The following is a 13,722-nucleotide window of genomic DNA, read 5'->3' on the forward strand; positions in this document are numbered from 1 at the left end:
ATGTGAATAATTCAGCACTTTTTGTCACTGCGCAAACTGTTTGTCCTGTGGTTACGATTTAATTAACGTAATTTGCTTTTAAAAACCTGACCAGAGGAAATATTTAGAGTCCTTATAATAATGGAATATGTGATTATTCTAGAGACGTAACTCTTATCACAGTGATTCACAATCTGGGGTTCAGAACCCCTTAAGGAATAAACCTCAGGGGTCATGGGATGATTAACAAGATGAAAGAACATATTTCTGCTGCACATAATTGGGTTTTTGTTTCAGCTTTCTGCTCAATCTCTTCTTTTTCTTGTTGTTTTCTACATTGCTTGTTAATTACTGCAGTTTTAACTCCTCCAAACCTTTAAAAGGTATTATAAGAAAATGGACTATTACTGTAAACTTTAATCTGGCCAGTGGTAGAAAAGGATTTCAGATCCTATACTTAAAAAAGCAATGCCACACTGCAGGAATACCCCATTATGAGTAAAGTCCTGTACTGAATTAAGTAAATTAAGTAATTATGCAGCATGGCTTCTGTTGGTATTTTATAACATGCTATTTAATCATTAGCCATAGTGCAATAATATCTGAGTGGAATTTAATGCAAATAGAGCTGATTTAGGTAGAAGTAGTACAGTTACCACTTAATGTGCTCTTAGGTACATTAATCTATAGCAGTGTCTAATATTTTAACAGGATGGTTATATGTTTTGCATGACAGTTTTTAAATTGCAATTTAACGTGGAACTATAGCTGTTAATGAAGTAAAAAAATAATATTTCCCTCTGAAATGAAGTGAAGTAGGAGTACAGCGATAAAAGAAATAGAAGTTTACCTCAAAATTATACTTGAGTAAATGTACAGTTGCTTACCCAGGGTCGTGCTCTAACAAGTCTTTATACCATGCTGGCGAAAAGTCTTCTAAGCCGACACAAAAGAATTAAGATACTGGGCACTGAAATAATAGTAGTGAGTTTTACAGTCCCAAGACCACAATGTCTGGGTTCTCTGGGAAAATCATACATCCCACTGCGGTGTCCCTGGAATGCATGGTTACATCCTGAAAAACATTCAACATAACAGAGTTCATTAAGATCATGATGATCAGCTGACCTTCGTGTGGGGGAGGAGATACATCTCTGAAAAGGACAAGATAAACAAAATGCATGTGTGGACGTCTGACATGTCGTCAGAGGTAGTCAAAAGAAACCCATGAACGGTCGAAAGGGCTTTGCACAGGCATTTATGCTGTACTGCGGCAAAGTAAACACATAATGCCTATGTACAAGCAGGTCAATGAAGTATTTTCTTTGCAATATATTCAGCACCTGTTGCATCCGTCAGACACACGAATTTCGCAAATACAAACGTGAGACATGTCCCTTCTCGGCTGCCTTAGTTGCGGAGGCTAAGCTAGTTAAGAGCTAGCAGCCATAGCTGTTAGTTACCGTTTGAATGTAGCCAGAGGAGGAAATTAAAGAGAAAAAAAGGTTGTGTCAACAAACAAACAAAGTAAGCTTTGGCTGGTTTAGTTTACTTAGCGTTTGTTAAACTTGCTCACCATTAGCAAAGTTAGCCATCGTTATATTGCTAGCTAGTACGTTGTGCGTATTTGAATCCACCTGTATTCCTTAACACACTGTAAACGTTACAGCCAGTTTAGGAATATAATACAGCGTAATGTTTTTACTTACCTATTTGTGTGAGGCTCAGAGCCTCCAATATTAGGGCAAAGAATATGTTTTGCTGTAAAATGAATGTCAACCTTACGTACATCAGTCTGTTTTTGTGTGTAACTGTGTACTTGGTTTCCAGCAGCTGGATAATAAATTGACCTTAGCCGTCATGAGATAAAATTCATTCAGTTAGGGCTGCAACTCACGTAGAGGACTTTAATTATCCGTCAATATTCCAGTTATCTTCTCGATAATTAATTGTTTAACCTGTATCATCCTAGGAAATTTAGAGAAATTGCTTTAGCATGATGTGTTCAGGTTGGTTGTTTTGTCTGACCAACAGATGAAAAACCATAAACACAGTTCGTTTGCTAATGATTGCATTCAGCCTTTGTGTACGTTTTACACGCATACATGTATACAACAGAAAAAGGCAGCACGTCCTCATATTTGAGATGTTGAAGATGTTAGCATCTTGCTTTGATAAATTACTTGTCAACCATCAAGATGAATTGTTAACTTTATGTTGGTAGACAGCTGGATTAATCAGCTAATTGTTTCAGCAGTAACCATTCTGGCAGCCACATCACTGAACTGTGTGTTTCAGGGATAGTTCATTCTATGTGTTGGATGCACATGTTCCTTTCAACACATTACTTAACACAATGATAGAGCTCCTTAAACTGTCTATTGAAAATTGTTGATGAGAGGTGAATCAGTCAGCCATTGAATGTCATTTTGTTTTGAGGTCAAAGGTCTTGTGAACTAAGAAGCGGAAACACGACAAAAATGTGATTACCTTCTAATAATGTAGAGCAGAGCGATGCACCAATGTGAGGCGGTGCTGAACAGCTGAATTCACTGCATGCCTTATTTAGCCTTGACCCATAAGCATGTATAACTCAAACGTCAATTTGTTTCACTGCAGGTTGGAGAATATGGTTCTGAATCTCTGCCTGCCGCACTTTTATACAACAGCTCACTGTGACAAGGTGCGACACACTTCATGGACACATCACCTAGCTGTTCTGTTCCTTCAGTTAATGCGTTATTTAAAATATACCTTGCTTTCTTGTCAGTTCTAATCATTTTGGAGTACAAAACTGCTGCAACACCCAGGTAACCTGTAACTAGCACATAAACTTACTGCATAAAACAAGAAAAACTCCAAATTTCTACACTCAATAAATGTCTTTTGAGTGCGCCGTTTACCTTATTTTACCTTTGAAAAAGTGTACGTCTAGGTCCAATGTGACGAATAGGAAGAATCAGTGTGCTCAGACGCAAAATGGCAAAGGACTGATGTGGAGGAGGACAGAGATGTGATGATAAAGAAGCAGATGGACAAGGGTTGTGTGGGAGACTGACTCACTACCTGACCTTGCAATGTTCTTTTATTGGTATTTTGTAATCTGATCATGGCTGTATATTCTCTACACTTAGGATGAAAATGCACTTTCACTCTTTTATAATTACATACTTACTGACACTAATTTTGTACCCCCTCTACCTCTACCATTTTCGTCATCTTTTATATTGTCAAATCTCTGTTCATGTGATGTTTTACAGTTTTCTGTAGCATATATTGTTTATTCTGACATTAGTGTGGTGCTCTAGCCGCACTGCTAAGGAGACAAGCCAATGAAACTTCAAAGTTTTCCATTAATATTAACAACATGCCTCAAATCAACACTTACAAATTAGCATCTCTTAAGCAAACCAGTTTAAGTGTACATGTACATGAGGTTTGCCGTGTATTACTTCAGAATAATTTACACCTAATTTCTTAGAGCAGGGTTAGTGTATATTCTGACATTTTTTCCTCGTTTCCTGTCTTTGTGTTGTCTACTGTCTGTTAAAAGCAGCAGTTTTAACAATTTATTTTTTCATCGGCAGCTGTGTGCAGATGGCTACGATGTCACAAATCTTGTGTCAGCTGACCCTGCTCTCCGGAGGCGGGGCTTCAAGCTGGAGTACTTCCTCCGTCCACCTGTACAGGCAAGATTGCACTTTCGTACTCCTTTAACAGAAACTTACCTGGGCCCTCACATATGAAAAGGTCAAAGTCTGATCTGTGACACACTATTGTGACATCCCATGTTTTTATTTGAATAATTAAATTAAATGTGGAGTTGGGTCAGATCAGCCTACTTACCCAGATGAGAGTGAGCCATCTTAAATTACGGAAACCAATTCCAAGCAAAGTTCCCTGTTAACCATTCTTCACAGAGGTGGCTAAACTGTCTCATAGTGTCAGAAAACTTACAGAGAAAATATCCCCTCATATTCAAGTTACAAGCCAAAGGCATGAGCACTCTTTAGGGCAGAATGCAGTAACTCTTTCAATTCTAACAACATCCATAACATATTTTTTAGCGTCTTACTATGTGCAAATTTTTCAAATTTGGTTGAATCTATGGCCACACTAATAATACATTTGTCCCTATAAAAATAAATTAAAGTAATAATTTTCCTCCATTCCTCTCAGGTGACGTTGAAGTTTGGCTTCCAGGTGGAGCTGTGCAGGGTAGATGTGCAGCTGTGGCCCTGGGGTATGGACAGAGGACAGGCCTGCAAGAGACTTGAGATCAGCACCAGCTCTGATTGGCTACCGTCCCAGACTTTTGGTCCAGGTCACAAACAGGTTCAGCAAAAGGAACAAATGCAGATGCAGGTAAAGAACCAGAGTGAACAGAACAGAGAAAAACAACAAGAGCAAGGCAGTAAATCTCGCCAGCGTAATGGCCACCAGTGGAGTCTTCAGGCCCGACAGTGGGGAGAGGAGGCTTTGGATGAGCCTCAACAAAGGAGCCATGTGTGGGAATCCAGTAATCTTGAACCAGAGTTTAAACTGGTAGGTCGTTGCGAGCTTAGGGAGGAGACCCAAGTTTGCTTCACACGTTCAAATTTTAAACCCCGGCCGCCTTTCCCCTCGCCACCTCCTCCACAACCTGCAAACTGTCGGAAAGAGGAGCTATGGAGCCGAGGTCTGCTCTCGTTAGGCGCTGTGACACAACTTCGTGTGACTGTACCATTTGGCGGCGCGGCGTCTGCTCTGGGGCTCAAGGCTTTGGTCGTGTGGGGACAACCTGCTCACTGCTGCCCTGCAGAAGAAGTGGAGAGGATTAAAAGAGTCCACGAGGCGAGTGAAAGAAAACTACCAAGACCTGTGTTTTTTACCTCTTCTGATAGCCAGACGAAACCACCACTGCAAGCAGGCTCACCTCCAAGGCATGTGTTAGTAAGACATTCTTTAAAAATTTTAGTTTCTGTTTAATCTCCTCCTTGTTGAATGTAAAACAGAGCTCGTAATAATAAAATATGTACATTTTCATACAGTGTTGATGATTATCTGTTGGCTTTTTTTCTGACTCCAGCGATCTTTCCATCCCGGAAGAATTCCTTGACCCGATAACCCAGGAGGTGATGCTGCTTCCCATGCTGCTCCCCAGTGGTGTGTCAGTGGATAACACCACACTGGAGGAGCACCAGAAGAGGGAGGCCACTTGGGGTCGACCCCCGAATGACCCCTTCACGGGTGTCCCGTTTACGTCAACCTCCCAACCTCTTCCTAACCCCCAACTGAAAAGCCGCATTGACCACTTCCTCCTGCAGAAAGGGATGATCAGGAGGGACGGGATGTTAGGGAGACAAGGAGATGGAGAGAATCCACAGGCCTCAAGGCTTATAGCCTCCAAAGTAGATGAACAGTCCCAGAAGTCAATGTGTCTCAGTAAAAGCTCAACAAACACGACCAGAAACACAAACAGGACTACACAACTAGAAAATACTGGATTAGGACACTCATCAGACAATGGGAATCACACGTATACCTCCCAGCCTCTTACTCCAGATAGTAAATCAGAGTTAGAGAGAAGAAAGAAACGAGACTTAAGTGGAATTTCCAAAGGATCAACAGAAGGGTTGGCAGCTGAGAAGCAACTACTACCTCAGACAAAAAGGCCAAGAAATGATGCAGTTTCGTGTGAGTATAGTATGTTTTGTGCAACATGTTCCCAGTCCCAACTTGTGAAATACAGCAGTGTGTTCAGTGACCATATGCTTCAAAACTACGATTGCTCTACGTACCCCAATGGCATCAGTTTTGACATGTAGGCCTTTGTGGTCATGTTAGCAATAATAAACATGCAACATCCAGTTAGCAACATCTGGTTGGACTTTCAAAATAAAACTTGCTGAAAACAGTGATAAACAAATGGTTAAAGAAACAGCTATAGCTTGGTTAGGTTAAGGCACCAAAACTACTTGGTTAGGTTTGGAGATCATTAGTTGTAGTTAGTTATGTTTGGTAACTTTACTTTCCTACATAAGTTAAGAATAAGTTGAGGATAATTTTTGGTTTCACACGGGATGCAAACTTCTGGGCAAAAGTTCTGTGTTTGACCCATCCAACCACCCAAACCTCCTCCGTATGTGGACCTTTCTTACTCTTTATACTATGTCACCTGACTTCGACAGAACATTAGAGCAGTATTTTTCATGGGTGTCTCCAGAAATTATGCAAGATGGGTACGTCATAGTTTGAAGTGTAAAACCACTGAACAAGCTGCCATATTTGGCACATTGCGAGTGAGAAGCAGCTGATTTTGGAAGAATAAGATCCTGAAATATATCCTTCTTTTTTCCTGCTGACATGTCTGCTGTGTGGATTCACCACATGTATTCAGTCCCCAGCTGCAGCTCTCATGAGCAGCGTTTGTCAGCCAGCCTGGACGAGGCCCTGTTCTCTGCCCTGCAGGGACGTCCCTGCTTCACCTCGAACGTGTCCCAGCAGAAACGGGTTACTCCTGACTCTGAACCACCCAACACCTCACAGCACCGTCAGACTACAGGCACTCCAAGCATGCCAACAGGTGGGATTTAAAAAGAACCTCTTTGAAACACAGAAGATGTCACCCAAAAGCCACATTTGTATGACTTTCAATGTTGCTGGAATGTTGGGATGTGTTTCTGATGTCCAATGGTAAATCAATATAAATCCTTTGGCTGTTTCATTAATTTTTCCTCATATTTGTTTGCCAGGTGAAAGGACGTGTTCTGCATGTTCCTGTTCGGTCTCCGTTTACTCAAAATCTGCATCCTCCATCTACCGTCTAACCTGCACTCACTTGCTCTGCTATTCCTGCCTGCGGAGGGAATCGCAACCACTAAACTCTGTCACTGTATCGACTTCCAATCATATCTTGTGTCCCGCCTGCCAAAGCCCTACCCCACGCAGTGACATCGTTCGTGTGCATCACTGACACATGCCATAAAAGGCTCATCTACGCCTCGAAGCCAGTGAAGAAATGAGAACTGTTCTCAAGGTGAACACGGGATTGTACTGCAGATGTGGCGTGTTGTGGCCATGTTGAACTCAAAGTGTGAAAAAAAAAAAAAAACACTTAACAGCTAAAAGTTACGGATTGTACCCAGATAAATTGCGTGGTTTGAACTACCTCCACCCCTCTCCTTTTGATGTGCACAATGTCTTCACAGATTACAATGTATGTCTGATGGATGCGGGATTATATGATAACTTTGTTATATATATTGTCACTCATTTCTGTTTTTTTTATATTTTGCAGCATTTTTGTATTATTTCTTATTCACAAAAGTTGCAAGTACTTCAGGTCTAGTGAATTGCTTAACTTAGAATGTTCTTGGACTCAAATTGCTCCAGAATCAGATCACAGAGGCCTCTGTTTTTGCCACCACAGAAAGGACATCACTGAATGCAAAGACCTTTCCAAAACATTCTAAAAAATTAATGTTAGAAAATTCGTTCTCTTCCCCCGTCTCTCACTGTCTTTGGCTTTTCATCGAGCATTGAACTGTAATTGCAGCCTTGGTTCTGCCGCCTTTGTACAGGACAGACCCTGGATGTGTCGATGTGTTGAGGATGCACAAAGAAAAGGTTGGGGGACAAGAACACTGAGAGCAAGAGGCCAGAAGAAATAAAGTGGAAATTGAATTGTCCCAAGGCTGTGTGGTCTTTGTGAAGACACAGGCGGAGTCATGCTCAGCCTCTGTCCTCCTTCATGCCATTCACCACTTTGCATTCCTTACACTCTCTTGTATAGGTTGTGTTTTTTTAAGTGATTAAATTCAGGCAGAAAATGTAATGATAGGGACCTCTTGGGACTGATCATGGACTGCTTTAGTTAGTTTTTGATGTGATGAGGAATTCCTGCAATGCAAGTGTTTATCAGATAGTATTAAAAAGCTGAATTCCTCTGAATTTTTTTGAAGTTGGGATAATTCAGTCAGGTTTGTGTTATGCCACCTCCAACTAGATTCTGTATCTAATTTTATTGCCTATACTTTTGACTGTTTTTTCTCTCTCAGGTGTTAGGAAATAACAACATATCCAACAGAGTGGCCTTGCCCACACATTCACAATCCGCCTCTTAACACGTCACTGTAATTACCTCTTGCGAGTACCTTATTGTGTGCACAAAAGGGTTAAACTCACCAAAGTCAGGAAAACAGTATTTGTCGGGCTTCGCGATCACAAACAGCATCATTTGTATGTTGGTTTCCCTGACAACGTTAAGCTTAACCAAGGTCGTGATCCTATATCCGCTCTGTAAGAGCAAAAACTGGAATCAGCTGTGCTGCATGTGAAATGGAGACATCAGCTTCCCTGTTTCCAGTATAAATGGTTGATAAAACACTTAAGTGATACTAAATCAGACTATATTGAAGTGATATTAACTAATGCTTACTTGTCAAATTGACTGACTTTTTTTAACTTTTACTTTACTTTTTATTTTTACCTGTGGGAAGAACTGTTTTTAGTTATTTTTGTTAACTTTATTTCATATTGTAATGCAAAATAAGATCACATTTTGTACTCACTGAAGGATCAAGCTTGAATGCTGTGATGCTAATTAATGAACTCTTTCACACCTGAACCTGCTGCCTCTAATACTCACTTTTGCCATTTACCTCTTACTTGTTAATCAGCATCACAACAGCTAATAGGCGTGATACAATCCTAAGCATGCAACAAAACACTGAATGGAATAATGAACTCCAGATATTTATGTTTATTTGAAATGCTAATCTTGTTGTGCTGATTAATAGCCTTGAATCACATCAGGAGGATAATTTGTGCGACCTTGAGGTTGTCATGATGCCAGCGCAGTTGCCTTCATGCGAGTGAAGTCAAAAATGTCCGTCCTGCAGTGATGAACAGCGACGATTGACAGCTGAAATGTGCATGATCATCATGAAATGTGCTTAATCAGTGCGCTTACTGCAGTAAATCTAATTAGTTGCTCATTAGCTGTTCATGTTCTGCCACTTTGGTGTGTGTGCCCTCGTGCCATCCTGCGCGGAGGCTGAAATTATTTAGAAAAGTTATTCCAAATAAATAAGTGCGGCGCAGTCTTGAATACAGAAAAGGCATCTTCTGCTGTCATGCCTGTTTTCTTGCGGAGATTTGTTAGATGGTACACATCTGATGCAGAGCCATATCTGCCGCGACCTCTCGCGCGCACGCCGCGCGCACGCCGGTGGCCTTCGGGCGCGTGTGAGGCGTGGAGAGCCAAACGCACGACGCTGACGTCAGATACGAGTGTCAGTCGCTGTGTCGGGTCATGTCCATCCGCTTATAAGTGAGGAATCGAGCGGGACATCAACCATCCAACCAGGCGGAGGACATACAGGTGCCATCAAACCCAGCAGCGATGCCTCACTCCTTGTCTCCGCTGTGCGTCCTGGGACTCCTCGCCCTCTCCTCCGCCTGTTACATCCAGAACTGCCCCCGAGGAGGGAAGCGAGCGCTGCCGGAGACTGGACTCAGACAGGTGAGGACCATTATCTGCTCTGCCTCTCTGCCATTCCTTTGGGAAGCTTGGCTTGGAAATTTCTCTCTCTGCCTTTAAACCTGCTGCAATAATTTGTAAAGTAACCATGTGAAAGAAGAAAAATTAAATATATAAAATGAAGACACTTTTAAGTGTAAAGTCTGGAAAATTGTACTTAACTGAATGGAGTATTAGATTTTTTTTTTCTCAGTAAAAACTGAACAACAGATGGAAAGGACTATAATAAAAGTCAATTATGATACAATAGTAAAATAAATCAGAAAAACAATGTAAAGTTGTGAATGTTTTCCAAAAGAAATTTACCTTTTTTTAGGACCTTACAACTGGCTAAATGCTGGATGTGTGTATGATAAACCTGTAAACTGAATTTGTAAGGGAAACAAAAAAGCTGCATGGTATGGTGCATTTCAAGTGTTTTTATATTCTTTTTATCCTCCTGATCTCTGATGTAGAAGCAAGTTAATGAACACATTACAGATAGATATGAACACATACTGAGATGGATGTGCGTTAGATATCAGGCAGCCATATGCTATCCAGTATTTAAAGAATCAGGTTTTAGTTGTTGTTCGAATATGAGAGGGGAAAGTGAGTTCAGTCTAATCTGAACTTGCTGTCAGAATAAATATTCCTGCAATATTCGTGCATTAGAATGAAACATTGGACATTGTCAAAATAAACTAAATATGTTCCAAAACTGACCCGATTTTATAGCATCTGATTATTAAGGAATCTGCCCAATTCTCCTCTAGTGCATGGCTTGTGGCCCTAGAGAACGGGGCCGCTGCTTTGGCCCCAGTATCTGCTGCGGGGAGGGCCTCGGCTGCCTGCTGGGCTCCCCAGAGACAGCTCACTGTGTGGAGGAGAACTACCTGCTCACCCCCTGCCAGGCGGGAGGGAGACCCTGTGGAGCCGAGGGAGGACGCTGTGCTGTTTCAGGACTCTGCTGTAACTCAGGTACAGAGAGGTTTGACTGTATGTGATTGTCATGTTCAGACGGGGAAAGGGGGTAAGAATCAGCCTGTGGGCACAGATTGAATGAAAGTTATCTCCTTTACCTCTCGTCCCTCTCAGAGAGCTGTGCGGTGGACTCGGACTGCCTGGAGGAGGCTGAGGCCGCAGATGCAGCCGACAGCTCTGCGGGGAGATCGCCTGCAGACCTGCTGCTGCGCCTGCTGCACATGGCCACCAGAGGACAGACGGAGTAATGATACTGTCGCCTGTGGAGCCTCCGCGGCTTCTCGGGGCCTGGAGATGCAGAATTCCCACATAACCCTTGAGATTTTAACCCTGAACCAATAAAATGCAGAGTCGAGCTTTATCTCTCTTAACCCCTACTGTTGTGATACTTCTGTATCTGTAAAGACAGAAAGAGACTTATCTTCAACGTGAGTAATTGGCTAATTTTCATCCAGATCCTGGGGGAGAGGAATCATGATAATGGATATGCAAAAAGTAGATTTCATGTTCGTTCCCACTGTATATACTGATGCACATACTGTAAACAAAATTTTATTCTGTGTGAGGGGATAAAACACGCCTCCGAGCTCCATTTCAAATAAGTGTGTTACAACAGAAAATACTGTAAATAAGTCAGAGACTGAAGGCTACAGTTGCTACAGACATCCATTAAAACAGCTGAATGACAATGCTAGAGCAGTTACTTCTTGTGTAGTAGAAATATTACTGTACATTGAAAATGGGAGAAAAATATAGAATCACTGCCAGAGAAGCTTTCCGCTGTCTGTTCTCATTATCCCCAAGCTCAAAATGATTAAACCTTGAACAGATGATTCACTGATAAAACTTGTTCATCTTCTAACTGCTTCACTGTGTGTGCGTGTGTGTGTGTGTGGGAGAGAGAGAGAAACTGAGAGTGAAAGGATTGTGTTGTTACCCAGCTTAGATACATACTTGTATACTTGTGAGACCTCAGCCATAATGATTGTTTTGGGTGGTTTAATCAGTTTAATCTGTACAGAATCATTAGAAACAGAGCAGTGACAGTGTTGATGTGGAATCGGTCCAGTGGCTTTTCATTCATCTCCTTCAAGATAACATCTGTGTCTGTTGTGCATCAACATGTCCAATTTGCGCCGATGAAAGTGAATTTTAATCGTCACTTTACTTTGTGTGTTTTAATTGAAAGTAGGACTGTGTGCGTTCTCGATCCAGCTGGAACAGGATGAAGGACCTCCCAGATTTTGACAGTTAGGCTACCAGTTTTGACTGATTCAGTATGTGCCATAGACACATTGGGCCCCTGGCCAGTGTTGCATCAGCAATGAGTGAGTACAAGTACTCATGATCACATGGGGTATGCAAACTGAGTAGACTGTGTAGGCTTTATCGGTTACGGTTTGAAAACAAAGCATTCCAAATTTAAACCGTGTTTCCATCAACTTTTTGAGTAGAAAGGTTGATGGAAACTGCAAAGCTTGAAAAAGAAAAAAAACTTGCTCAATTTCACAAAAAAGTTTTAAAGTTTTAGGTGTTTTTTGCCTTTTTTGAAAAAGAGTTCATGTGCTTAATAGATGTGAACACCTTTTCTGAATATGATCTGACGTCGCAAACATTTTTGGGGAATCTCACGATTAACTGTCCCAGGTCCGAGAGAAGAAGAAGAAGAAGCTGTTTCTGTTGTTGGTGTCTTCCTGGATGTTATCATAATGTGCAAAAACATGGCTGTTAGTAGCAACACTCCACACATTCTCTTCTTCTTCATCATCATCATCTTCTTCTTCTTAACAGGCGGTTTTGATGGTTTCTGGTTCGCGGCCTCTACATCTTCTACTCTACATGACATTCCTTACAGTCATGTCTAACTTAGCCTATAGCGCCAACGTCTGACAAAACTATGCTTCGTGTAGCCTATTACCTGTGCTCCAAACCCGCTGATGGAAAAGCATCTAATTTGCACTTTTGTTTCTTTTTTGTGACATCTTAAAAGTTCGCCCCAAATTTGCTTGACAAATACATGGAAACACAATTGTTTTTATACGACTGGCTTCACATTTCAGTTTAAATCCCCTAAAATCACTCCTGCGGAAATTTATGACACATTTTGAAATGGAACAAAGGAAATACACTTAAGTTGAACACAGTTGGCTGGTCCACCACTTGTTTCCATGTTGATGGATTGCCATCAAATTTTATTCATGTATATATACCAACATTGATGGTTCCCAGGTGATGCATCTTTAAGACTTTGGTGATCCCTTGACTTTTCTTCTTGTGCCACCATGATTTGACATTTGGGGTTGGGAATGGACAAACCAAACACAAGCTCAAGAGAGTGCTTTCCATGTTTGGGGGGAGTTTCATGGTCACCATAGGTTCTCCTACATGCTTGGAAAGGGAGGGGTGAAGCAAGTGGTATTCAGTTGGTTGAGGCCTGCAACCTCACCACTAGATGTCACTAAATCTTACATACTGGACCTTTAATATTACATCCAAATCCAATATCAACTCATGGACAGAACAAGCTGTCAGTAGTTTTGATAATGCAGGTAGTCAAACTAGCCTTCAGCAGCTTGTTTTAAAGACCAAAACAATTCCTCCAGATTTAACTAAAAGTCTGTCAGATAGATAGTTTCAGGCCTTAGATTACTGCATCAAGCTGGATCAGATTGGGGGAACAACTACATCTTGTGATTTGAAAGTACATGAGATCAGTTATTTAGTGTTGCATGCTCAAACAAAATCAGACCAAACATTGGACAGGCACTGTTTTCATCTGTCAGTTTTGACAGTTACTACATGACAAACTTTCCCAGATTCAAATAAACATCCAAGAAGTCAGGCTGTCATTAGGTACCAGAAAAATTCCCCTGCGGGACACTTGGATGTTTTCCCCCCAGTAATTACATTGCATGGTTTGCACGATCAGTCAAATTGCGCAACATACGACAGTTTTCTGAGCCACACCTGAGCACACGGTGAATGTGAAATGTTGTTTTTACTGCTGAGCTGCAGCTTCTGGAGTGTTAAATCAACATCTCATCATGTTGTGAAATCCGTATCTTTGCCAACATAGATTCTCTTATGTCAGTTAAGCTTTTATCAATACCTTTAATCTTTTGCTCCACACGTATTTGAGTAGTATGTTGCCAAATATCGGATTTCATATGCCCAGATTGTGTTTTTAAGCTCTTTCTTCCACAAACTCAGGAGGTTGAACTCTATTTTTAAGAGCATCATTAGTTACAGTTTACACT

At 41.3% G+C, this 13,722-nt stretch overlaps 2 protein-coding genes across 3 annotated transcripts; both read left to right on the top strand.

Annotated features, from left to right (window-relative positions):
• Window positions 1-1,402: 1,402 nt before the first annotated feature.
• On the top strand, window positions 1,403-7,122 carry ubox5 (U-box domain containing 5). 2 transcript variants are annotated; one of them, XM_041937326.1, is made up of 7 exons: window positions 1,403-1,506; window positions 2,599-2,662; window positions 3,567-3,668; window positions 4,159-4,907; window positions 5,048-5,655; window positions 6,359-6,544; window positions 6,714-7,122. In XM_041937326.1, the coding sequence occupies exons 2-7, from the start codon at window positions 2,609-2,611 to the stop codon at window positions 6,932-6,934; spliced, it is 1,920 nt and encodes a 639-aa protein (XP_041793260.1). In that variant the 5' UTR covers window positions 1,403-1,506; window positions 2,599-2,608; the 3' UTR covers window positions 6,935-7,122. The 2 variants fall into 2 exon arrangements, with proteins under 2 accessions (XP_041793260.1, XP_041793261.1); XM_041937327.1 differs by having other exon boundaries at window positions 4,159-4,901.
• A 2,242-nt stretch (window positions 7,123-9,364) lies between these two features.
• LOC121606147 (arginine vasopressin) lies at window positions 9,365-10,823 on the top strand. The gene is made up of 3 exons (XM_041936322.1): window positions 9,365-9,484; window positions 10,258-10,462; window positions 10,580-10,823. The coding sequence occupies exons 1-3, from the start codon at window positions 9,365-9,367 to the stop codon at window positions 10,711-10,713; spliced, it is 459 nt and encodes a 152-aa protein (XP_041792256.1). The 3' UTR covers window positions 10,714-10,823.
• The last annotated feature ends 2,899 nt before the right edge of the window (window positions 10,824-13,722 follow it).

This window comes from Chelmon rostratus, chromosome 5, assembly GCF_017976325.1.
Source record: "Chelmon rostratus isolate fCheRos1 chromosome 5, fCheRos1.pri, whole genome shotgun sequence".
NCBI classification, from domain to species: Eukaryota; Metazoa; Chordata; class Actinopteri; order Chaetodontiformes; family Chaetodontidae; genus Chelmon; species Chelmon rostratus.

Coding starts and splice junctions, on each gene's coding strand:
- ubox5 (XM_041937326.1), top strand. CDS start 2,609: ATGGTTCTGAATCTCTGCCTGCCGCACTTTTATACAACAGCTCACTGT. Junction 4,908..5,047: donor GGCTCACCTCCAAGGCATGT/GTTAGTAAGACA, acceptor TTCTGACTCCAG/CGATCTTTCCATCCCGGAAG. Junction 5,656..6,358: donor AAGAAATGATGCAGTTTCGT/GTGAGTATAGTA, acceptor ACATGTATTCAG/TCCCCAGCTGCAGCTCTCAT.
- LOC121606147 (XM_041936322.1), top strand. CDS start 9,365: ATGCCTCACTCCTTGTCTCCGCTGTGCGTCCTGGGACTCCTCGCCCTC. Junction 9,485..10,257: donor CGGAGACTGGACTCAGACAG/GTGAGGACCATT, acceptor ATTCTCCTCTAG/TGCATGGCTTGTGGCCCTAG. Junction 10,463..10,579: donor AGGACTCTGCTGTAACTCAG/GTACAGAGAGGT, acceptor CGTCCCTCTCAG/AGAGCTGTGCGGTGGACTCG.